Genomic DNA, 22,823 nt, shown 5'->3' with positions numbered 1-22,823 from the left:
TTTTATGAAATTACACTAGAAGTTATATGTAAAGCTTTTTCCTTGCAATATACGCCATTCAAATACAAACGTTTGTCAGTCTTTCAAGTAATTTTAGTGGTGGTTGATTCTTGTTTTGCAGAATTTCTAAAGCAGGCTTTCAATTGGCAGTTCTTCCCTTACGCTGACACTTGATTTTTTAAATTTTTTTTTTTTGTTCACTGTTGCGAGTATATGGGAAAAAATAGTCAAAATAATGATCAAACACAAAGCTGCTTGCTTGTTTGGGTACCGTGGGCACACCATGGACCGTTTTTTACCATGTCAGTGCTTATTGCTGATTGTTTCAGTTGGTAAAGAAGCTGACCTTCCATAAGGCTTTCCTTGTAAGTCAGCTTCAAAATGAAATTGCTGTAGTTTCTCCCAGAGGTAGATCCGACTGGGGTTTAAAACTGTTTTTAATCGTATTCAGCTTAAACCCCATGCATTTCTGAATCTGGTTTTGAACACTGACATCCTTCTGGAGTAAACAGAAGCTGCTTGTTCTGCCTGTGGTCAGCAGTTGTTTTAGACTTACAGAAGGCTTGCTGAAAAATTGTTGGGTCTGCCATAGGTAAGTGGCGTGCTGATTCACCAGTATTGCTTCTGGTCACTGAATCCGTAATGTGTAGGCAATGCTCAGTATACTAAGAAAATGTATACTAACCATAGTAAAAGTTTACGATGCTTTGATCTGATGAGACAACAAACTCCTTTTTCAGCAAAATGGCTGTAATATGAAGATGGATTTTTTTAATTTTATTATAGAAGTGTGCACACTGGTGTGTGTTTCCCTATACAAACTTACAAATAACTGATAAATCACTCAAAGTTTTTTTTTCTGTATCTTGTACAACTGATACCATGCACAATGACATGAAGTTAGAATTCTTTAAAAAGTTGAAAAGTACAGTAAAAATATGAACTCTGAAAACGTTTAACATTTTTTATGGTTTGAGTTGTCTCTGCAAGTTCATCATGTGGAATATCTACTTTTATATCAGTGCTTTTGTTTCTCAAATACTCCGTTAAATCCCAGATCTTCTTTGAAACAAGAAGAAGAAAAGAGGCTCAGAGTAGAAGTGCTGTGTGAGAAAAGGAGAGAAGACCTCCGAAGGAAAGAAGATCAATGTTGTAAAGAGATGGAGGAGAAACAGAAACTTGAGTTACAGTCTAGGAATTTAGAAATGGAGTTAAGAACACTGAGAAGGCTCTTGAAACAGGTCTATTAAATAATGAATTAAACTCTTTGTCTTATTTTCTGCTTCTTTTCAATTGTATTCCAGTATGCCTAGAGAAGGAGGCGCTTTGTTCACGGAAGAGGCGTTGGATAACAGTTGTCAAATTTTGAGAACAGTAGAGTACAGTTGGTTCACAATTGGGTGGTTGTTGTTTTTTTTTTTCGCTTTGCAGTTTATTATTCCCTTTTTCCTTTTTCAAAATTTAGGTTTCACTTGTATTTCAGGCAAAGCCTGACCTTTTCTTGAATTACTACAAAACATCCTGTATTTCGCCTTCTTAAATTTTCATAAGAAAATTTAAATTTATTTATTTATAGGTGGATTATCATAACGGTGGGGAATCAAAAATGTTTTCAAGTATGCAAGGGAGAATGGGAAGATGTATTGCTAGCTCTGTTTTTTCTTAAGATGCAAGCAGTTTTATTGTATTACTGCAGGTTGAAGAGGAACGTGATGAAACACAGAGACAGCTCTCTCAGGAAAAGAGGGCCAGAGCCCTTCAAGAAGGAATTTTGAACAACCACCTTGGGAGACAAAAGGAACTAGAAGAAGAGACAAGAAGATCTGTCGGAAAAAAATCAGAGGTAAGCAGATTTTTTTTCTAATAAATTACATTTCACCATGTTTGTTTTAAAGTCATAATAAATCTTACATAACTTTTTCTGTTTCTTGATGTTTATTTACTGTTTACCAGTGTAACTTATCTGGGTAAATACCTTTCTTGTTTTCTCTTATGTCTAAAAGTTCTGGAAAGCAGCATCACTCCTGTATGTACCTGAATTACTTGTGCAAGTCGGAAGCTAATAGAAGACACTATTTACCCCGTTTCTTAACCTATCTGTTATTTTCCATTTCATAGACATTTTGTCATCGCTTTTTAGGCTTTCTAGCAGTGAAACACCTAGCTACCTATGGCAAGGTTGACCAGGAAGAAAGTTGTTTGACAGTGTTTGTGTTTCCATTGCTTTTATTTTTTAATTAGTTATTCCCTTATTGAACTTACTTCAAGTATGCCTTTCTTTGCCACCTCCACATAACTAAAATTTTATGATCGACTCTCAGCAATGAATTCAACTGTCTGTAAGAGTTAGAGTAACTGGAGGAGAAAAAGCAATCATAAACACTGTATTAAAAAAGATCTTGAAAAGAGTTTACTGAATTTCCTAAAGAATGTGCAGTGCCTTGAAGCCTTTTTGTTCTTGGCTGTGCTGCCCAATAAATGTAGGGTGAATGTGTTTAAGTGGGAAAAAGTTATACATACAATAAAGAGGAAATATACAGGACTATTGCATTCCGGGGGTGATTGAGTCTTATAGCTAACTTTCAGTAATACAAAAGGATAAGTGTTCAGAAGACATTTGAGAAGGAAAATACCCTTTCTGGCCTTGTTTTTACCAGATCTGTAGCACAACTAATTCAACCTTAAAGGCAGTATTATAAAGGCATGCACATACAAGAAAGCGCTGTCATTTTAAAAGCTTTGGTTGCTGGTTTAAGGGGGGAAAAAACCGTAACTGTATATTTGGGATGTTCATTTAGGTTTTAAGGCTATGTTGCACTTCCGTTGGGTACGTACGTTGTACATGTGCATGGGTTCACAGAGTAGCTTATTGCCTGAAACTTCATCTTTGAAGTCATGCTTCGGTACTAGAAATGTTAAAATGCAGTTTATTGCTGCAGGTTTTTTGTAGATTCATTTCCCAATTGGCTCTTTATTCATTTTCCCTGTCATTCAGGAATCCAGCACTGATAGAGAACAGGATCTGTTGTACAAGAATCAGTTACTACAAGATGAGATTGCTATGCTAAGGCTAGAACTCACTCAAGTAAGACTTAGGCACCAGGAGGAACAAGGAAAATATTTAAAGGAAAATGAGACCTTGAAAGAAAAAAATGAAGCTCTCAAAAAGGAACTTAAACTGCACAAGGAAGCATTAAGACAAATGTTTTTTCAGTTCAACGCGGAGCTGGACTTAGTAAAGAGAGAATCTGCAGTGCTGACTTCCAAACTTGAGCAGACAAACAAAAGCAAAGACAGACTAGAGACAGAAATTGAATCATTTCGTTCCTCCCTGAACGCTGCAGTTCAAGAACTTAAACTTCATTTGTCATCAAAAAGCAATGCTGAACGAAGATTTCCCAGAGAACGTGATGAATGCCTTTGCTTGCAAGTCGAGCTCCATCGTGACCTCTCTGACGTGCAAGAAACCAACAAGAGCTTGTCTCTGCAGCTGTGTAAAGCTAAAAGCAAAGCTAATAGGCTAGAAAATGAGCTTCACCAGTTGAAGCAAATGCTCGGAGAAAAAGCTTTGCTTTTAGAAATGACAAAAAAGAATTAAGTCAAGGCCAGTGTCGGGCAAAGGAATGTGATCATGCTCGACAACTTGAGAAAGATCCAGTAAGCAAACTTGTAATAAAACAGGAGTCCCTGCAGGAGCGATTGGCCCAGCTCCAGAGTGAAAACCTTCTTACTCCATCAGCAATGGGAAGAGATGCAGAACAAGAGGATCATGAAAGAAAAAATAGCGGATTATGGGCAGGAGCGTTTTAATGACATTTTCAACAAACTTAGAGCTGATACAGAAAAGCAAGTTTATCTAATAGAAGAGCGAAACAAGGATTTAAATGCCAAGCGTACTGATTTAAGGGAACAAGTCTTTAAATACGAGACTGACGTAGTAGAAAGACAGGTAAAGTATATGCGTAGAAAGAACAATTTAAAGTTTGTCCGTTCTTGAAATTAGTTTGTTCCTCCAATGTATCCGGTGTAAGTTACATGCATGGGACCAAAGAATACTCATTTGTTCTGGTTTGTTATGTTTCCCTCGGAATTGCGGAAAGTTTTGGCAACGGGGATATTAGTCCTCAGATCTAAGCAGAGAACAGAAAAAAGGTATCCAAGTCTAAGCTTTGATCAAGAAAGGTGATTCTTCTCTAGAACTTTTTTCCATCTATTTTCCTTAGTCCATGTTATGCCCTATAGAATAGTCTAAAGTATTTGATGGTTTTGATGTAAGTATTGCACAGATGACCTGAATGAGAGTGGTATAAAAGGAGGAACCATCCAATACACGAGGGCTGAGAAATGAAGATACAGAGAAGTGAAGTGGTTGGGGCTAGATTTATATGAAGCTTCTATAGAGGGGAAAAAAGAGGTTCTCTGTAAGCTGCTGTCAAGATTGAAGAGTATTAGTAATGTCCAGCTGTTGATTTCTGTATGTGTTTTGAGGGTTCTGAGGGGCCTGCCTGTTCCTCAAAGTTCATGTCAGACGGTGACCTTAAGCTTTCTCTTCTATGATGTGTAGCCACACTCCAGCAGTACTGTCAATCATTGTAAACTGTGACTTGCTTTGTATTCTTACTACCAAAATAATGGGTTCCTTTTGAAGATCATGTGAGAGAGTGTGTGTGTGTTATATGTATATAGCTATATATATATAATGAGCTATCCAGATTTTTGTAAACCTAATCTATCAGTATTTCTAAAACGAGCTGAGTAAGAAGACTACAAGAGGATGTGATTCAACATACCCTTAAAGTGTATCTCAAAGGAGCTTTCAGATATTTGTATTCATTTAATTGTATTTGTATAGTGAAGAAACAGAAGAAAGAACAATCTAACACAAAGTCCTGCCTTCAGTCACCGGAGTAATATTTGCAGTCATACTGTGGCTCTTAGATCACAACAGATTTCTTTGGGTTTTGTTAGGCAAAAAATACCCGATTGCAGTGTGTTCCTGTGTATTGTTCAAGGAAGAACAATACCTGAGCCTTTTTTATGTGTTAGGAAACAGAAATCCTCATGAACAGCTGCTGATAGTCAAAGGTGCTCAGCTGAGAAAGATGACGAGAGGTCATCATCTGTGCAGATGCCTGCTGGTGGCAGGCAAAATCTCATACTTTTGGGTTCAATCTAGACAGGTCTAACCGTATAACAAAATAAGTTAAAGGCGTACTTCATGTTCTTAGAACTTTCTTCATGCTAATTTAACTGTTTCGTTAGGGCATGTTTGGACAACTGCAGCAGGAGCTTGCTGCTGCACTTAAAAAGCAATCTATGCCAGAAGCTTCACTTGAAGTTACTACACGCTACCACAGTGACCTGGAGAGAGACAAGCTGCGCTTGCAAAAGGAGTTGGAAAAAAAGGTGAAAACTAAGGTAGTTAATGTCTGTAACTATATGAATAAATCTGAGCGTAGCTGTTGAAAGCAGGAGCGAATGTTGTCCTTTTGCAGCACCTTTTGCAGTGTTCTTACGAAAACTGAAGTATAGAGGGAACCAGAGGAGCTTTGCAGGAAAGCTGTAGGGTGATTCTGTGTGTGTGTGCATGTCATCTTATCCCCCAAAGTTGTAACCTCATCCTGTCGCTTCTAGAGTATTCCTTCTTCCCACCAGCTCCAGCTGCTGTTCTTGGTTATGGTTCCTAAGGTGTGTTTTACACTCCACACCAACCTTGGCCATAGGTCTTGGATGGGTGGAGGAGAGCTTAGGCCTGTTTCTGTGTAAGTTACTGCATTCTCCTGCGCTCTTGTCTTTTCCGGCCACCTTACTTTTTCTTCTGCCACTGTTGCTTTCACAGACGCAGAAGCAGAACATGCTGGCTCTGACATCCAAGGACTTGCACAGCACGTGGGAGGAGCACTTGAAGTCAAGATCCCACCTTGAAGAGCGCGTTGCTCAGCTGGACGAGGAGAAGGCTGAACTGTTGCAACAGGTGAGCCCAGAAAATTCTCCAGGCACCGAGCCAATACCCAGGAGAACCACATGCACCTTCTGGTCAGGTTCTTACAAATCATTGTTTTCTGTTATCCCTGCCATTCAGGCTGCGAGTACCTTATCGTTTGGGGGTCATGGAGGAAGCAAATAAAAGCTAGATGGGTATCCTTGTGTAAGTTCTGGAGTGGCTCTGTTGGGAAGAGTTCCCAGTGTGGTTTGCTATCAGTTGAGCACATCGAGCAAGGCCACAGTTCCCAATTCTTCCTTGGATTTTGTGTGGTCATCTTCTGACCCCTTGGTTTCTGGGCAGGTTTAAAATGCTTGATGTTTCCAGTGCGTGTGTGGAGGAGCTGCTGTATGTTTTCAGCGTAGCGGGAGCTTAAAAGCCTTGCCGAAAAACATACTGAAGGAATGCTGGGTAAATGAACGAGTGCTTGGGAAACAAGCAGCGCCTGCCAGTTGCCAAGGGACAGCCTTCCCCTTTTCTCCTTTTCTGTAGAGGGAAAATGGAAGTACAAAGTCAAAACAGCTGCCAGCTCTCCTCTGGTGTGGCTGAGAAAACACCAAGAGGAGGAAAACCAGCATGTGGCTAAGTAAATGGCCACACAGAAGAGGTGGAGGTAATGGCCGAGGGGAATAAAATGTTGAAGAACTCCAAAAGATCAGATTCCTCCACAAGCCCCTGCCTGCTGGTTGCTGGAAGATCCCGTGAAAGCTTTGGATGGATCCATGTTCTCCCATGAAGTGCATACCTACGTAATCCCTACTATGAGCAGAGGCACTGCCAAAAGTGTTCTCCAGCATCTTTTCCACCTGTTATGTCTAGAAGAGGATGGCCTTTGCTTCAGCGAGGGCATCTGTTTCTGTAGTTACGTATTGGTCTGTTTGATGTGAAACCTGAAGGGATGGAATATCCTCAGGAATTCCGTCCCGTGGCATTCTGTGGAACGTGGCTAACGGATAGAGACGTCCGGCAGCTTCTCTGTGGAGAGCGCTAGATGCACAGACTGTACGTAGGTATTTTTCCTGTGCTCTGTGTGTGTGATACACTTTCAAAAGAGAAAAGAAAGATGTGAGAGTGAAAGAAAGGAAGTGAAGAAGCTGGTAGAGTTGAAACGCCCAGCTGAACTATGTCTGGCCCAAGAAATGAAAAGAAACCTCGATCTGCAGAAAGACTGTAAGAGGGACGGCTTTTTAGCATGGTGAAGAGGTATCCCTGCGTAGAAGTCATGTTTTATTAAACTTTAGTGTAAAAATAGGTGTACCTAACTGTGAGCAGATGCCGGCCTCGTGTTAGTTCTCAAGGTACTTCTGTACACCAGCCCCTAGTTTTCACTAGCTGCCAAAACAACTGCAGGTGCAGGTAGCCCTGCAGTTCTCCTGGGAAAAAGGGAGTCTTTCATTCCTCTTTTCAGGTGAAATCTGGACTCTCCAAGTGTATGTGGCACAGGAATACTGGTTTTTCCTGGTAATTCCTGGTGTGTCAAGCACGTTAAAGATGAAGCAAGCTGTGTCTGTGCTGTTTACATGAGAGTATGTGAAAAAGTCCAGTTTTGTTCCTTTGCTTCATTGTTTTCATGACTAGTTTGCTGTGCAGGTTGAAGAGGCTGCTGAGCAGAGCTATGAAGGAACTAAGGGTGTATGAGGAGAGAGGGGGACTGTCCCAGCTTAATTTGCAGGGAGAAGTGAAGAACAGGTATTCTGAAGTGGTCAATGAAATTGGCAGATTAAGAACAAAGGTGAGCTTTGCTTTGTTTGGGTTATTGTGGTGTTTTTTCTTGTGAAACCTTTGTTCTTTCTTTATACTTCTTTTCATATTGTTGACTTTTTTTCTTGGCTGTATTTCTGAAATTATTTGGCTGTTTTTTGATGTTCCTTCTATGGTCACAGTAGTAGGCGACTGTAATACTGATGTAGCTCTTAGGGGTAAAGACGGAAGTGTTACGTACACAGCAGTATCTGCGAGGGCACATCAGGGGTAGGCTGTCCTGCAGAGGAAGGGCAAAGCAAGAGCCACAGCAAGGCTGGCAGGGTCTGTGACCACACAGGCCAGGGATCAGCCCCACAGGCCCTCACCAAGAAGAGCAGAAGAGTTCTGGGGACAGTAAGCAGAGTGCGCCAAGAGTGCAGATCACCAGGCCGGTCCATAGGGATGGGCAGGTCTGCAGTCCTACTGGGCCGTCACGTCCATGGGTGAGGGTCAGGGCTGAGAGCAGTGAAGGCCCAGCACAGGCCTGGCTGCAGCTTGAGGCCGTGGCAGCATCGTCGGGCTCCGACGGATGCATTCCCTCTCGGAAGAGAGGGGAGTAACGCCACCATCACTCGGAACAGCTCTGTGCAGTTGGCCTTGCCCAAGGTCACCCCCTGAAGGCTGTCTCGGGCATGAGTTGAGCAGGAGGCAGGTGGGGGTTTGCTTTTCGGAATGGTGTCTTTGCTTCCCAGGGCACAATGCAGTGTGAGGTGGTGCGGAAGAAACCCTGTAACTTGTTGCTTACTAGTAGCTGACTCAGTCCGTCTTTCCTGGTCTTAGAGACCCACAAATGGTTTTGAGGTTGCTCTGCGGCGAATGAAGAGACGGGACGCAGCTTGATGCAAGCAAATGTCAATTTATTGTACAGAAGCACACGTTTTTATACACTTTCAGAAGCTGCGCGTTTCAAACTAATTGGTTCTTGAAGCTAAGCCTTGCATACTAGGCAATCCCTGATTGGTGGTTAACTACCAGCAATTAACAGCAAGGTGTTACCTTTCCTTGGTGCCATCCGTCTCCCACTCCCCTGTGCTCTGCAAACATGCCTCATCATGTTAATTGTTGTCTAGACAAGCTCGAGCACATTCCCCTCAGCTAACCGATTGCCGCGCATGGTCCTAGTTTCCAGCCCGCTCCTGCATTGCTCTGGCCGTTCGGTAGCATGTGACCTTTTAGCTGCTTCTCCGCTCATTACTGAGATAGCTGTGTTTCAAAGTTATGCTCCTTTTTAGAAGATATTATTGTAGAACGAGTCAACTGCCTTGACAGTGGCTCATTTTTAGTTCACAGGTTAGCAGCATATTTGTGTTCCTGTTGGAAGAGTTATTTTGAATGACAGGGAATGGAATTACGTTTGGGCAATTTTAAATAAGTGTAAAGTTTCTACGTATTTTAGAGACTTTCAAGTGTTGACTCTGCTGGTTTCCCCCACTTTTTTAAAAATAAAAGATGATGGGATATCATGTTTTATGGTTAATAGGTATAGACGATGGATGTTTCTGGAGGGGGAAAGAAGGGGATAGAGCTGTAGTTGACCATTGGGACCTATGGGAAGTCTGATATTTCCTGGAAATCTTTTGAAAACAAACTGCAGCTTTGACCTAAAGAGACTGTCTTCTGCCACCACTGCTGCAAAAGCGGTGTTCTGAACTGCTACTTCCAGATCTTTTAGCGTAATGGAAGAGAAGGGTACCCGTTTCTTGCCTTGTCAGTTCTGTGACAAAGCTTTGACCGTGTGACAGCATGTGACAGTTCCTCTGAAGCGTGACACATGGTTCTTTTTCTGATGAAACCAGAATGTGGCTGTGATGTAACTGGGTATGGGTGTGTTTGATTTCCTATGATCGTATGAACATCTCGCAGAAGAATAGCCCTAGTGCTTTTCAGCCTAGCCCTGCGGGTGTCATGCCGCTGGTTTGGTACCTCTCGGTCCGTGACCCACTGCAGAACTGAGGAAGGATGGGAACCTGAGGAATGCTGTCAGAAATTATGTGAAAGCTGTTCTTGTTTTAAAAGAAGAGCCTGGTTTCACTTTTGTGATAAATAGTCTTGATGGCCAACTCCTTTACCAATTTTCACAGATTTGACTAATTTTAGATCCCTCTGAGTTCCCTGTTTTTTTCCCCTTTCCTGTCTACAGGTTGATGAACTTTCCCAGCAGCTGGAGATAGAGCCTAAAAAAGGCATGCAGCTAGAAGCACAAAATCATGATTTGCGAGAGGAGTTGTCCACCATGCGTGGGAACCATGAAAAACTGGAGAAGAGCAAAAGCCAGCTGAAAGAAGAGGTGGCTAATCTCAAACACCATATGGAGACTAACATGGTGGATCGCAGACAAATAGAACAATCCAAAAGAGAGGTGGAAGAGTGAGCTGAACAAGAAATAAGACAAAAACGGCAAGAAGTCAATCTGATTTTGCAGGTAAGTTCATTTCTTATGTGTGTCTGTTATAGACTTCTGTTTTGGTTGTCATTTTTAGGGGCGGGGGGTGGTGCCTGATTCCATGTGTTACGCTGTACTTCTGTTTTTCCTGAAGGGCAGTGGGAGAAGGGAATATGGTTGGGCAAGACGCTTTCATGTGCGTGCAGTGTGCCTGCAGGCCCTGAATCAAAAACTTGCCAAGGTAGAATTTCATTTTGCAGTTCTTGGAGGGGTATCACTGTCCACTGGTCTTGTTCTCATTGTTTATCCTTGAATGGGTATTGCAACTTAGAGTTGTCACAGCCAGGCATACACATCTTCCTTAGTCATTGCACAAGGGGCAACGCTCAGAAAAGAAGTCACCAAAGCTGCAGGGTGGGGGCTGGGGGTGCGGCATCTCCATAATTTCTTTGAGGAATGCTATGCCCTGTCCTACAGAGATTGTGTTCTTCCATCAGTAGCTTTGATGAAGAATAGTGCTAAGATGGGGGTTCTTTCTGAATGAAAAGAATCATTTAGTGTGGTAGTTCCAGGGTTCTGCCCTGGTCGCTGATGGCAGTGAGGAGGCACAGTTGCCTCGCTGAATAGAGCTGGGCCCTTGAAACTGGGTACGTGCAATTGACTGGCGAGGGGAGTTCTCTTTTTCTTTGCGGTGGTTGAAAGTGTGTATCTACTTCAGATGCAGGCAGCCTCCCAGGACAGATTAGAACAAATCAGGGCCAGTCGTCATGCTTTGCTGACAAGCCAGCTAGAACACAGAATTGGAGACCTCGAACGTGAATTGGACAGGATAAAAAATACCCAACGAGACAGTATTTTTCAAAAAGAATCTGTACAGGCAGAAGCGGAAAAGTACAAAGACCTGTATCTGGAGGAAGTTAAAAATGGAAGGTGCCTAGGAAATAAACTGGAAGGGTAAGTCCATGCATTTTTGGCGTGATAATAAGATACTACTTTTTCCTCAAGCAGTTTTCTTCGTTAAATACCTTTTCTACATCTGGTCAGCATTATGCATAAGATAGCATATTTGTGATGAAAGTACCTTAAGGCTCCCCCCTGTTCATTGGCACTATCTTCGTTTCTCTTCAGTGTTCCAGCAGTAACACCACCGATCATGGGCATTAATAGGATATTTTTGAAGTTGAGTTTGTTTTAACAGGCAGCCTTTTTGCCAGTCTCTAATCTCCTCTTCTTATTCTAAGTACGGCAGAAAAGAGAATGTCATGTCCTTTACTGCTTGAATAAGGATAGGCCCTTCAGAGAACGGCATTTGGTGCTATGAAGAAGAACAACAAAAATCTTTTGGCTTCCATTTTAGCCGCATGTCATAGGTTTCAGCTTGCTTTGGGAAAGGAAGGGAAGCCCAGAGTTCTTACGCCGGTGATGTACCTTTCAGGAAGAGCTATGTAAACACACGGTGTGCACAGACTGCTTTGAGGCCTTAATGCTGAGAAGTCCAAAGAATTGGTTAACTCTTGCTGCTTCCTGCAGGTAGTGTGGCTACCTAGAAATAGGCTCTTCAAAAAACCTCAGATCAAATTATGGACATTTTTTTTGAACTCTCTTAATCCCTTCCACTTTCAGAAGTCAGATAATAGTCAAAGACCTGGAGGGTAACTTTGCGGAAGTGTTATTACCAAAGATAATTCTTTGTATGCTTCTGAATGTTTCAGAGCTAATGAGAGACGAGCAGAAGCCAACGCTAAGCTCCTTCAGGAGTGCCATAGAAGCAAACCTTTAATTGCAAGCAGCGCTGTCAGTGGTCCAGTTCTGTATTCAACTGAACTGGGACATATTAGCAACAATCCGGCACTGAATAGAAGTCTAAATCTAGGAGGAAGCTTCCTAACCCCGACCGTGAATACGTTACCATCAAGAAACAGAGTTGAAGCCTATGTGGCTAAGGTAAGCGTTTTTAAATACTGGTCTCAACTAGTGTTGAAGAGTATCTGTAAGCAAGGTTGTGCTTTTCAGTCTAAAGTTAGAATCCATTTCTAGTTCCAAACCATATGCTCTAATATGCTAAACCAAATTGCTCATCAAACCAGTATACAACTAGGTGGTAGAAATGAAGACTTCTGGTCATTAGGGTTATAAAATTTCCAGAAGCGCTCAAAGACCAAAAAATACTGAGTTCTAAATGATGAACTGCGTAACAGGTTTTTTTTGCAAGTTCTCTTTTGCAAGAGAAACTGTGATGAAGAATACTGTGGCATAGGAAGCTCCCAAATAAGCTCTTCAGTAAAATTTAATGCGGATGCCCCATCCCTGGCAGTGCTCAAGGCCAGGCTGGGTGGGGCTTGGAGCAACCCGGTCTAGTGGAAGGTGTCCCTGCCCATGGCAGGGGGGCTGGAACTGGATGATCTTTAAGGTCCCTTCCAACCCAAGCCATTCTGTGGATGACCTTTTTTAAAACAGCTATCTTTATGATGAGTGCAAAATCCCATCAGACTTCTTTGTTTGAGACACCTTTTCCCCCTTCACTGATGTTCATGCTAGCAGTTTCTTCACCGGAACTGGTTTTAGTACAATACCAACAAAGGGATGCTTCAAAACTAGGATGGTATGAACAGGGCACGTTACTTCTCACTTGAGTGCGGGACGAATGCTGTGCCTCGGAGGCATTTGATTTTGTGGGTCCTGCTATGTGGTGTTATATGTAACTGCTCCTCAGGAAGTCTACAGAGCTTTCTAATTTGGTAAAAAGCTGCAACCTCTGCAATACCTCTGGTCAAAATATGCCCTGTAATTAGCAGTCAGCATGATAGCACATCCCTCACAGAATGGTAAACGTGATATCATGAGACTTGGAAACAGATGTCAGTAGTTGTAATCGGTTTCCCACCTAGCATAGGACTGAGGCATGGGCAAGCTTGCCTGTTCAGTCAGTGTCTGTCCCTCGCACATTCTGTTGTTGAATGGATGTGAGAAGCATTTGGTCACCTTTAAGCCTTACCCTGGTTCAGTGGTCCCACCTACATTGGAAAGAATCCATTTAAAATAACGTGTCTACATACTGCACCTGGTTTAAGAAAAAGAAAAAAACCAAACCAAACAACAAAACAAAAATAGACAAAGCAGTGTGTAGGTAGTGCGTAGCGGCGGCAGTTAAGAGATGAACTTTTCTGTATCGTTGTGAATGTGGTTTTTGTGTCAGAGGGGTGGACATAACACTACCTAAAGAACGTGGGAGGCAATTAGTACTGTACCACCTGCAGGGATTATTCTGCACGCAAGCAGCAGAAAGGAGGCGAAATTCAGGGATCCGCTGCAAAACTGAAGTAAGAAGAAAGCCAGGACAAGGGAACAAGAGGGACAGGGAGCAGGGAGCAAGTGAGGGCAGGGAAAAAAGAGAGAGAGACGGGAGCGAGATGTTACAAGAAGAAAAAGGCAAAGGAGGAAACCATCCCACTTCTAGGAAAAAAGCTGTCCTAGTTTAAAAGAAAAGGGTTTAACAGTTGTGGTTTCTTTTTTTGAAGAAGAAACAGGAAAAAAAAATAACCTCCCTGTTACTAAATCCAGCTGCACATCTTTTTATGGTATTTCTTCCTGTAATCACCAGTTAGGGAACGACTGAGACTAATTGTAGTGTCACTGCTTGTAGCCTCGAGTCACCTGACGTTCAGGGAAGTCTTAAAACCTGATCTTCTCTGGAGTCCTTCAGAAGAAAGGAACTGAGTTCTCAGAGGTGCAGTAGTTGCTAGAGGACTAGGCGAGTATTTCGCTTAGAACTGCGGGCTTAATTGTTCTCAGTCGGGTGCAGTATGTCATGTGCATAACATGCATCTGAGAAAAGAGGATTGAATTGCAACGTAAGACTTTGAAGTCAGGAAGTAACAAAAGGGAAAAACTGCATGTATCCCTCTGCATACAATAATGGGTGGCAAATCTCAATCAGTTTCCAAATGCAAAATCACCAGATGCACAGTCTGTGCTGTCATTTCCGCAGGAGTCCCGTGCCATTCAGGAGGCAAGTTGGAGCATGAGGGAAGAAATCAGAGATTATAGTGTTAGTCTATTTTGAAATGCTTTGCTGGTTGTGCTGCCTGGTATTCTGTCTGTTCACCAGACTGTTTCAAAGCAGAAGAATTTCTCTGACTCTAAGCCTTTTCTTCACTTCACTGTTTACTTCAGTTATGCCTCAGCTTTGTTTTCCCACTAACCTGGTTCCCTTCTACAGAATTTGCCTTGCCTTTAAATTCAGGATGCGCAGTGCTGCCTTGGCTGGAGATGACAAATGTTTCTGCCACTGAAGCTCTAAATGACAGGGAGTTAAGAAGCTGAAATTGCAGTGTGCCTCAGGCAGTCCTTTTGCACTACTTTTTTTAGTCAAAGCTCTCTGCAGATTTGGTGTTCCTTGTAGTAGCTTCCTCAAGGTGAGAAGGGCTATTGGAAGTAGGGAACATGCCAGCCATTCTGAAGAGGAAGATGTTTGTGTAAATTTCGTTTGTGCACAAGCTTTGAAATAGCTTCAGGGGCAAAGAGGTGAAAATAGTTCACACTGCTCTTATTCAAAATGATGGTGATCATTGGTCCTGCAGCTGTTGGAAAAAACACTGGTAAATGATGCTGACAAGAGGAAGGAGTGCTCCACTAGCAAGTGGACACAGTTTCTTCTTTAGACTTAACTAAGGAATTTGGTGTTTAAAGGCTTGAAAGATTGCACCGTTTTCCTAAACATGAGGCATGACTATCAGTGATTACACATAGAGCCGTACATGTTGAAGATGGTAATATCACAAGTTCAGCAAAAAATGAGCGTGTTATTCTTAAAAGAGCATAAAGAAATGTGTTCCATTCCAGTATAGCCCCTTCCCCTTTATCAAATATATACGCTACAGAAATGAATAACCTTGAAGTGCAAAAGGATCTTTAAAAATAGAAAAAAGTTCATATTGGCACAAGCTTATTAACCAGTAGAATCCCAATCCCATGCAAATGTCTTCGGGTTTTTTTGGTGTTTTTTATTTGTATTAGAGCTTCAGTAATGTGGAATAAATTACAAGTACTTGACAAATTCTGTGCATGTCATTAGACAGTGACTGTAGCAACTAGCAATTCAGCATTTCAGACCTGCTCCCTTAGTCCATAGCCTAAGGCAAGGAATGTCTCCTGCAAGTGCTGCAAGGAGGTTTTGGGACTGGAGTCCTGCTGTTAGGTTTAACAAATGTCAAGCTTAAATCCTAACAGCTGTGCCAAAGGCTGGTGAAAATGAACGTGCGTGTCTTGACAGACAAGAACAGTGAACTCTGCAACCAGGGTGAATCAGTGGGTAAATGAAACCAGTTTAATGTGGGAAGGGAAATGTCTGCTTCCTCTTCATCTTTCAATTTCTGTTCCATTTCTGATTTGGCTTTCTGCACTCTTGTAGCAGTCTTTGTTGTTAGCTTTTTTACTTGCTTCATTTACATGTAGGCCACGTTCTTGTTTCTCACTGAAGACCTGTGAACATAAGGCCATTTTTCTTTCTTCTTCAGCTCCTTCATCAAAAATCTGTCCCTCTCTCTTCTCTGCAGCCAGATACATGGCAAGGTTTGCAGCCAGCATTGTTTAATGTTGGGATGGTATTTTATACTGGAAATGTTGTCTGTTTACGCTGTTAGGTTTTGATTAAAACTTACTGATGTATTCACATTTTCCTAACACTGCGCATATTTTGAACTTTAGTTTGTCCAAGTGAAAGAATGACTGCTGCAGGGGACTTCTCTGCTTTATGTATTTGTAGTGCAAGGGCTTCGGTGGTAGTTAACCGTCTGTGAGGTGTAGCGCAAGGGCTTCGGTGGTAGTTAACCGTCTGTGAGGTGTAGCGCAAGGGCTTCGGTGGTAGTTAACCGTCTGTGAGGTGTAGCGCAAGGGCTTCGGTGGTAGTTAACCGTCTGTGAGGTGTAGCGCAAGGGCTTCGGTGGTAGTTAACCGTCTGTGAGGTGTAGCGCAAGGGCTTCGGTGGTAGTTAACCGTCTGTGAGGTGTAGCGCAAGGGCTTCGGTGGTAGTTAACCGTCTGTGAGGTGTAGCGCAAGGGCTTCGGTGGTAGTTAACCGTCTGTGAGGTGTAGCGCAAGGGCTTCGGTGGTAGTTAACCGTCTGTGAGGTGTAGCGCAAGGGCTTCGGTGGTAGTTAACCGTCTGTGAGGTGTAGCGCAAGGGCTTCGGTGGTAGTTAACCGTCTGTGAGGTGTAGCGCAAGGGCTTCGGTGGTAGTTAACCGTCTGTGAGATGATAGTCTATGGATTTAATCTGTTATAATGGAACTTTGAGCTCTAGGAGTAGGCTGGTTTACCCTCCTTGCCACTTCTGATATACAAAAAGTTCTTGGTGGTCGCAGCAGTTGTGTCTAGGAACTCAACTTCAGAACAGTACTGGTACTCCAGACTCGGAGCATCATTTCACGGAGTCTTACAGGATCCAGCTTACTCTGTGCTAAAGCAGCCTGTGTGGATAAGTAGTAAGTCAACACCACTTTCTGAAAAAGAACTGTTGAGAAGGTGCCTGCTGCAAATGAACACCTGGTGTGTTACCGCCTGAAGAGATGTGCAGTGAGGTGAGAAGTACCTGCTCAGGAGGTTTGGGACGCTCAGCTGTGATGCCTTTCCCAGGGGTTTGGGGGGAAGGAGAAAAGTGGAGGCAAGTTAAGGTCCTCGGAGGTGTATTTTGCCTGGCTCTTCATTCATCCCCTTTTCAGAAATCAGTGTGTTGGCTTTATTTCCACCTATTTCTCTTCCCTCAGACATGGATGAGAATCACAAAGACGTTGATGGAATGAATAAGAGGAAAACAAGACCTTTTTCTTCTCTTGATTGATTTGTACATGTTGCGGAGGGTCCTGTGGACCTTCTAGTCATTGTGAAGACTCAGGAAACCAGGGAAAGTGGTTTCTTCTAACACCACTAAGTACTACGACTTTGCTTGGGCTTGGTCCTGGGTTTGGGCCGTATTTTGGTCTAGGCATTAGTTTTCCTGCTTTTCTCTGTTACCTGTGTCTCGTCTCAGGAGTTAGGGGGTCCTTTCTCCCCGGAATTTTGCTTCTGCTCGTACCTGCTTGAAAACAATTAGAGATTTGGGGGGTCCTTTTCCATTGTTCATGCAGCTCTGTTGGCACAGAGTATTTCAATGAAGTATCATAGAGTGGTGCTTCTCCTGCAGGATCCGGTGAATTTGGTCCCAGCTTTCCCTGTGTTCCTGGAGAGAGAGCCCTTCCCTCCGCTTCGCTGGTTTACAGCCCCGCTCCTCTGACCCTTGCAGTTACTGCCTGTTACTGCTGCTCTTGTGAGGGTAAGCAGAGTGGTTTCCTTCCTGAGGCTCTTGCTCTCTCTGTCCTGTTGAGTACCCTGTGCAGTGTTTCCGTTCTTCTTGTTGTTGTTATGCTGCTAGGTGGGTCTGCTCATTTCATGAAATAAATGCTCCTTCCCCCAGGAATTCAGTACTAAAATCAAGAGAGTCACAGAAGGAGTGAGGGTGGAAAGGGGCCTCTAGAGATGATCTAGTCCGACCTCACCCCTGCTCAAAGCAGGGTCAGCCGTAGCAGGTTTCTCACTGTTCTGTCCAGCCAGGTGGTGTACATCTCCAAGGATGGACCCTCCACAACCTTTTCTGAGCAACTTGTTCCAGTGGCTGTCCATGCTTACAATTTTTTAAAAAATAATAATTATAAAAATCCTTGTGTTAAAATTTCCTCTATCTGGATTTGTGCCTATTCCTCTTGTTCTTTTGCTTGGCACCGCTGAGAAGAGTCTGGCTCCATCTTCTGTACTCCCCCCACCAGGTACTTATACGCATAGATAAGGTCCCCCTGAGCTTTCCTGTTCTCCAGCAAAGAAACAGTTGCAGCTCTCAGCCTCTGCATATAGCTCACAAGGTCCAAGCCCTGCAGCATCTTCATGGCCGTCGTAGCCCTGGAAGCTGTATGATACGTGTTTGGAAATTCACTTCTGTGTGTCACAAATTTGATGGGAAAAATGTAGGAGTAGCAAGTACCATCAAACGTAAACAACAGCGTATAGCGCTTGGACTGTGACTCTTAAATTAGGAGATGTGATTCCTTCTTGTGAAGGCTTCTGAAGGCAGAATCATAAGTGAGAATAACTTAATTGGTAACAATACCCACTTTCTAGGGGAGAAGAGGCGTAAGTGCTGCTTTGCAGTGATCCAGGCTGATTCCAGCTACATAATAAACCCCACAGCACTCGCTGCGTAGAAGCTGTAGCTGCGGTTGTTTTTCTTAGTACACAGTTTGCAAGAAAAAATTGTGTGTGCTTTTATATTTTTATAAATGTGTGTCGTGGTATTTGCAATAACAATAAAGAAGTTTTGGCGTCATCTGTAGGAGCTCTTTCAATTTCCCATCTTAAGGTGGAGAAAAGAAGAATATTGGCACACACTTTTTTCTGTACAAATGGTGTATGTCAATCCTGCAGCAGCTGCTGGTGCAGCTCTTCTCTCTGTGAAGTTGCAGAAGCCAGCCTCAACTGGCTGATTTGTCCCTGTGGGTGGCATTTGTACATATCTCGGCATGTAGCTGACATCCTGTTTGTGTGTTTGATGATAAACTTCAGCCGTACCTTCACTGCTATAACTGCGCTAGGCTTTCTTGCTTTCTTCCTGTGTATTTTGTTAAATGCCCAGTAATAATCCAGCTGGCGAGTTACAAATTGTTTTGTTAACGTTGCTGAGCAATGAGGCAGCTGCAGCCCGACTGACCAAAAGTTTCTCTTCGAGAAAAATCAAACCCCAAACCAAGGTGTGTCTACTTGGAATTATATTTTTAGGTTTTCTCTCATTATGTGTGGATTTTAAGAATGTTTTAGAAGTTTAATATTAGAAAAATGTAACTGTTAAAATATTAACTATATTTTCTGTATAATTCTAGGTACGGCAGGAACTAGATGAAAGAATCGCTAAAGAACTTAAACAAGGTAATGTGTCACTGTTAGGGGCATTTTTAAGGAAAAAGAGGAGTGTTCCTAACTCCTGAATGTAATGGCTTGAAAGCTGTCAAGTTCCTGTGCTAAGCACAGGGAGGTTTTTCTGCTAGCTTTCCAGTTTAGACTTGAATGTGAAAATTTCCTGCTTACCAAAAGATTGTGTAGAATGTTATGCCGTTGCCTGAAAAAGACAAGTGCAGAGAAAACTAACCCGCTTCCTCTACACGGGTGCACTTGGCTTAAGCTGAAGTCACGTTTTTCTAGAGTGAATCCTTGAGCACAAACATCAAACGTAAAAGAAGCCCTGAGAGAAGACGTTTATAGACTTCAGCCATCGCTGCTTCTTCCATGTGCGTCGGTTGCATTCCGCACTACATCATACCGCGCCCATTCTCTGCTGTTGGGTCTGGATTTTTGCTGTTTCTTGTCCATTGCTTGTATTTGTAGCTTATATGTTGCAGTCTTTTTTGAATAAGCAAGAAAAATGTAATCAGTGATGAAAGATACCCTTTCTTTGGGAAAAGATCATTTAGTAGCACTTAGGCAAACATCAGATGAGTTGAATGCTTTTAACACATAGCATGAAACATGCTCTATAATATGAGGCCAGGTGTCGAAAGAGGAATTCCACCTGTTTCAGGGTAGTCGTTCCTCCAGAGTCACTGCTTTGCTTTGCAGTGACTGGTGCTATTTCAAAGCAGGTAGCCCCTGCGAGAATTTCCTTCTGTTCCTGCATGCTTTTGGTAATACAGAGAGTGTTCAGCTGTAGCTTCACAGCTCGTTCCGTGTGTCCGAATGGACACAAAGCCGTTGCATTTCATCCGTGTGCATTTTGAACCTGACTGTGCATCTGCTAGGTGTCATAGAGTGCGTTTGGTTTCAGGACCTTGTCGGAAAAATGTGGCTGGAGAAGAACAGGAAAGGTGGGCTTGCTTTCCTTGAGTATGTGTTTTTGTGGAGGAAAGAGGGTTTTGCCAGGGTGAGTTACAAAGACGCCCCTCAAAGAAAGTGCCAGGCTAGGAGACTTGTCCTGGCCTGACTGCATTGCAAAGGTGTTTGCGTTTTCACCGGCGGATTCTTTTTAAGTTTGTCACAGAGAAGGCAGAAGCTGGTTTTTAGGAGCAGAGTTCCAATAAATCACTGCTTTGAACATTCAAGGAAAACAGATACTGGAGGTTCGTGAGGTCTGCAGGGGGGCTCAGTTTAGCACTGGTGTAAGCAGGAGTCATTTGTGGGTTCCCTGAAGATGTTCAATGTGTAGCCTATAGAATTTCTGTCACTGGCTTTAGAAATACTGTTGGCTGGTAGGCAAATGTGGAAAAAGATTGTTTCTTCCTTTGTGCCTAGCCCTTTGATTGTTATGTCCCCTTGGAAGTTTTTAAATCTCTTTCTGGACTGTGGTCTCTCCAGTTATCCATGATGTTTTCATAGTGACTGATTTGGCCCTGTCTAGTGTAAAAGCAACACCGGAATGTTGTTTCTCTTCTCCCTAGCCACTGCTGAACTTGAAGCTGGATCTGCTGGAGCTTCTCCCATGGTATCTTCTGACGGATCTTCAGAAAGTATCCACGTTGACAGGATCCCCTTTGCAGGGCAGTACAGGAGCACCGCGATGTTTTAACCAAAAATTACCTGATTTGAACAAAATGCTGGGAAAAAAGCTCTGGAAATCATTTTGTTTACATAGTGCGTCTATAGTTTCTCATCCCACAGTTCAGATGGGAAAATGTGTTTATTGCAGTCCGAATGTGAATTCTAAGTCTATTAAATGGATGTCAAGCACATTGCACTTGCCTGTTGGTTTATTGATGCATAGGTGTTTTATTTTGCACTCGCCACAAGAAGCACACCTATTTTTGTCGGACTAGCAGAATGACTCACCTTGATTCTTGAGCGTGACAGAATTGTCAAAATGTTTCTTGTTAACGTAGAAGCATTATTTTTTCTCCACTGATGTTCTGTGTTTTAACAAAAGCATTCCCTTTGTTCTGCTTAATCCTTTCACCCTATGTGTTTTTAATGTTTCCAGTGTTACTTTAATGCTTAGGACATCATTTGATGTGATTTGAGCCTGCTGCTTCAGTCCAGATGCCGTGACTGCTTCTGCCGATAAAGTGAAATCTTTACCAGTGGTCATGCTGGAGGACGGGGCACTTTACGTTGCTGTCACCTTATGCGCCGTAGGTTTAACATTACTGTGAGTGTGTAGCAGTGCCAAGAGAGTTACGTGGTGGGTTTGGTATGTTTGTTTTGGATCACAGGACCACAGAACGGGTGAGGTTGGAAGGGACCTCTGGAGGTCATCCGTTCTAGCTCCCCTGCTCAGGGAAGGCCGCCCAGAGCTGGTTGCCCAGGACCATGCTGGCTTTTGAGTATCTCCCAGGATGGAGCCTCCATGGGCAGCCTGTGCCAGTGCCCAGTCACCCTGATCGGAAAGAGGCATTTCCTGACGTTCAGCCCCAGCCCTCCGTGTTTCCGTTTGTGCCCGTGGCCCCTCACGGTATTCATCTTGGGGTTTGTGTTAAAGGCCGCTGCAGCTGTAGACGTTCCCAGTTACTACATCGGCAGCTGCGCTGTACCTGAAACACTTCATGTGCGGGAAAAATGAATGTTAAAATACTAACTTCCAGTCTCCTCAGTACTTTCCAAACCTTGTATGATAGGGCAGCCAATCTTTTTGTTGCTGCTAGCAGCTGACGATACGGTGGCGGTAGCCCAGATGGTAGCCAGTGTTCTGGGACATTTGTGTCAATAAAAGAAGCAGGTTTACTTATTTCAGGGAGTTACCTGTTACTGAAGATCTGCGTTGTCATTTCCTGTGCACAGAAGTCAGTAGTGATCAGAAGATGACAGAACAAAGTCCCAGTTCTGGGAAAGGAAGAATGGTTGTCCCGAGATCAATTAAGACTGGAAAAATCTGGGGGTTTTACCCACTAATTCAAGGACCTGAGTTAACAGGCAGTGAGGAAAGCAATGAATGTTGCTGTGACGCTGTTCCTCTTTATATGAATACAGTATATTAACTTCACAAATATGTATTTAATTCCAGGTATTCTGTTTCAGCTTGAAATTTAATAAACTTTGTCATCTAATATATGTCTTTGTTTTATCGTTCCCCTTCTTGACATCGCTTTCTACCCCTTTCCCTAACCGTACAGCTCTCCAGAGCGCTCTGCTCCTTTCAGCTCTGTTCGCCGCTGCACCTTCAGCCTGTCCTGGAGGCCAGGCAAAAGGCCAGCATGTGTGTATGTCCTTTTCCACAACTGTGTTAAGACCACAGGCTGGTGTTGGGGTACTCGTGATCAGTTCCCAGACTTTCCCTGTATTTTAGAGCAGTCCTCCTTGTGGTTTGGGCAGAAGGTAGCAGGTGAGCTTCTGGTAGCCGTGGAACGCTGGGAAATCGCACAGGTTTTGATCCCCTGCAAAGGAAAAAGGTGTAAAGAAACTTCTCCAGCCTGCACCAGAGTGGTCAAAGAGAAGTTCAGCTTTTGCTGCTTTCTAGTGTCTCTCCACAGAGGAAGCAGGGACAGAACATGTTGACGTTCACGTTGTGTTGTCAGTCACTGTGATAAACTCAGACGTGGCCTGTGCTCAAGTTTCTTCACCGCTCTCTGCTGCCAGCTCTTAGTGAGAGGGGAGAGCTCTTGGCTGGTGGAGCAGCAGAGCAGAAATTCGGTGTTGGCATCTGCCATAACCGGCATTGATGGCAGTTATGATGAGGCGTGAGGGGGGTACAGAGAAGGCCAGGCAATTCCTGCG

The 22,823-nt window shown here is 43.3% G+C and overlaps 1 protein-coding gene across 1 annotated transcript in view; it reads left to right on the top strand.

The window, feature by feature from the left end:
- The window catches only part of LOC130143364 (ankyrin repeat domain-containing protein 26-like), a 63,328-nt gene extending 42,307 nt beyond the window's left edge, over positions 1-21,021 (top strand). The window contains 14 exon segments of the mRNA XM_056326057.1: positions 1,058-1,241; positions 1,697-1,843; positions 2,996-3,584; positions 3,587-3,726; positions 3,728-3,949; positions 5,263-5,418; positions 5,840-5,974; positions 7,578-7,715; positions 9,867-10,148; positions 10,828-11,063; positions 11,822-12,053; positions 19,010-19,055; positions 20,558-20,638; positions 20,641-21,021. Coding sequence (XP_056182032.1) covers positions 1,058-1,241; positions 1,697-1,843; positions 2,996-3,584; positions 3,587-3,726; positions 3,728-3,949; positions 5,263-5,418; positions 5,840-5,974; positions 7,578-7,715; positions 9,867-10,148; positions 10,828-11,063; positions 11,822-12,053; positions 19,010-19,055; positions 20,558-20,638; positions 20,641-20,705 — 2,653 coding nt within the window. The 3' untranslated portion in view covers positions 20,706-21,021.
- Positions 21,022-22,823: the final 1,802 nt, after the last annotated feature.

The sequence above is a fragment of the Falco biarmicus genome, unplaced genomic scaffold (assembly GCF_023638135.1).
Source record: "Falco biarmicus isolate bFalBia1 unplaced genomic scaffold, bFalBia1.pri scaffold_27, whole genome shotgun sequence".
Classification (NCBI taxonomy): Eukaryota; Metazoa; Chordata; class Aves; order Falconiformes; family Falconidae; genus Falco; species Falco biarmicus.
This window is presented reverse-complemented; position numbering and strand designations above follow the sequence as displayed.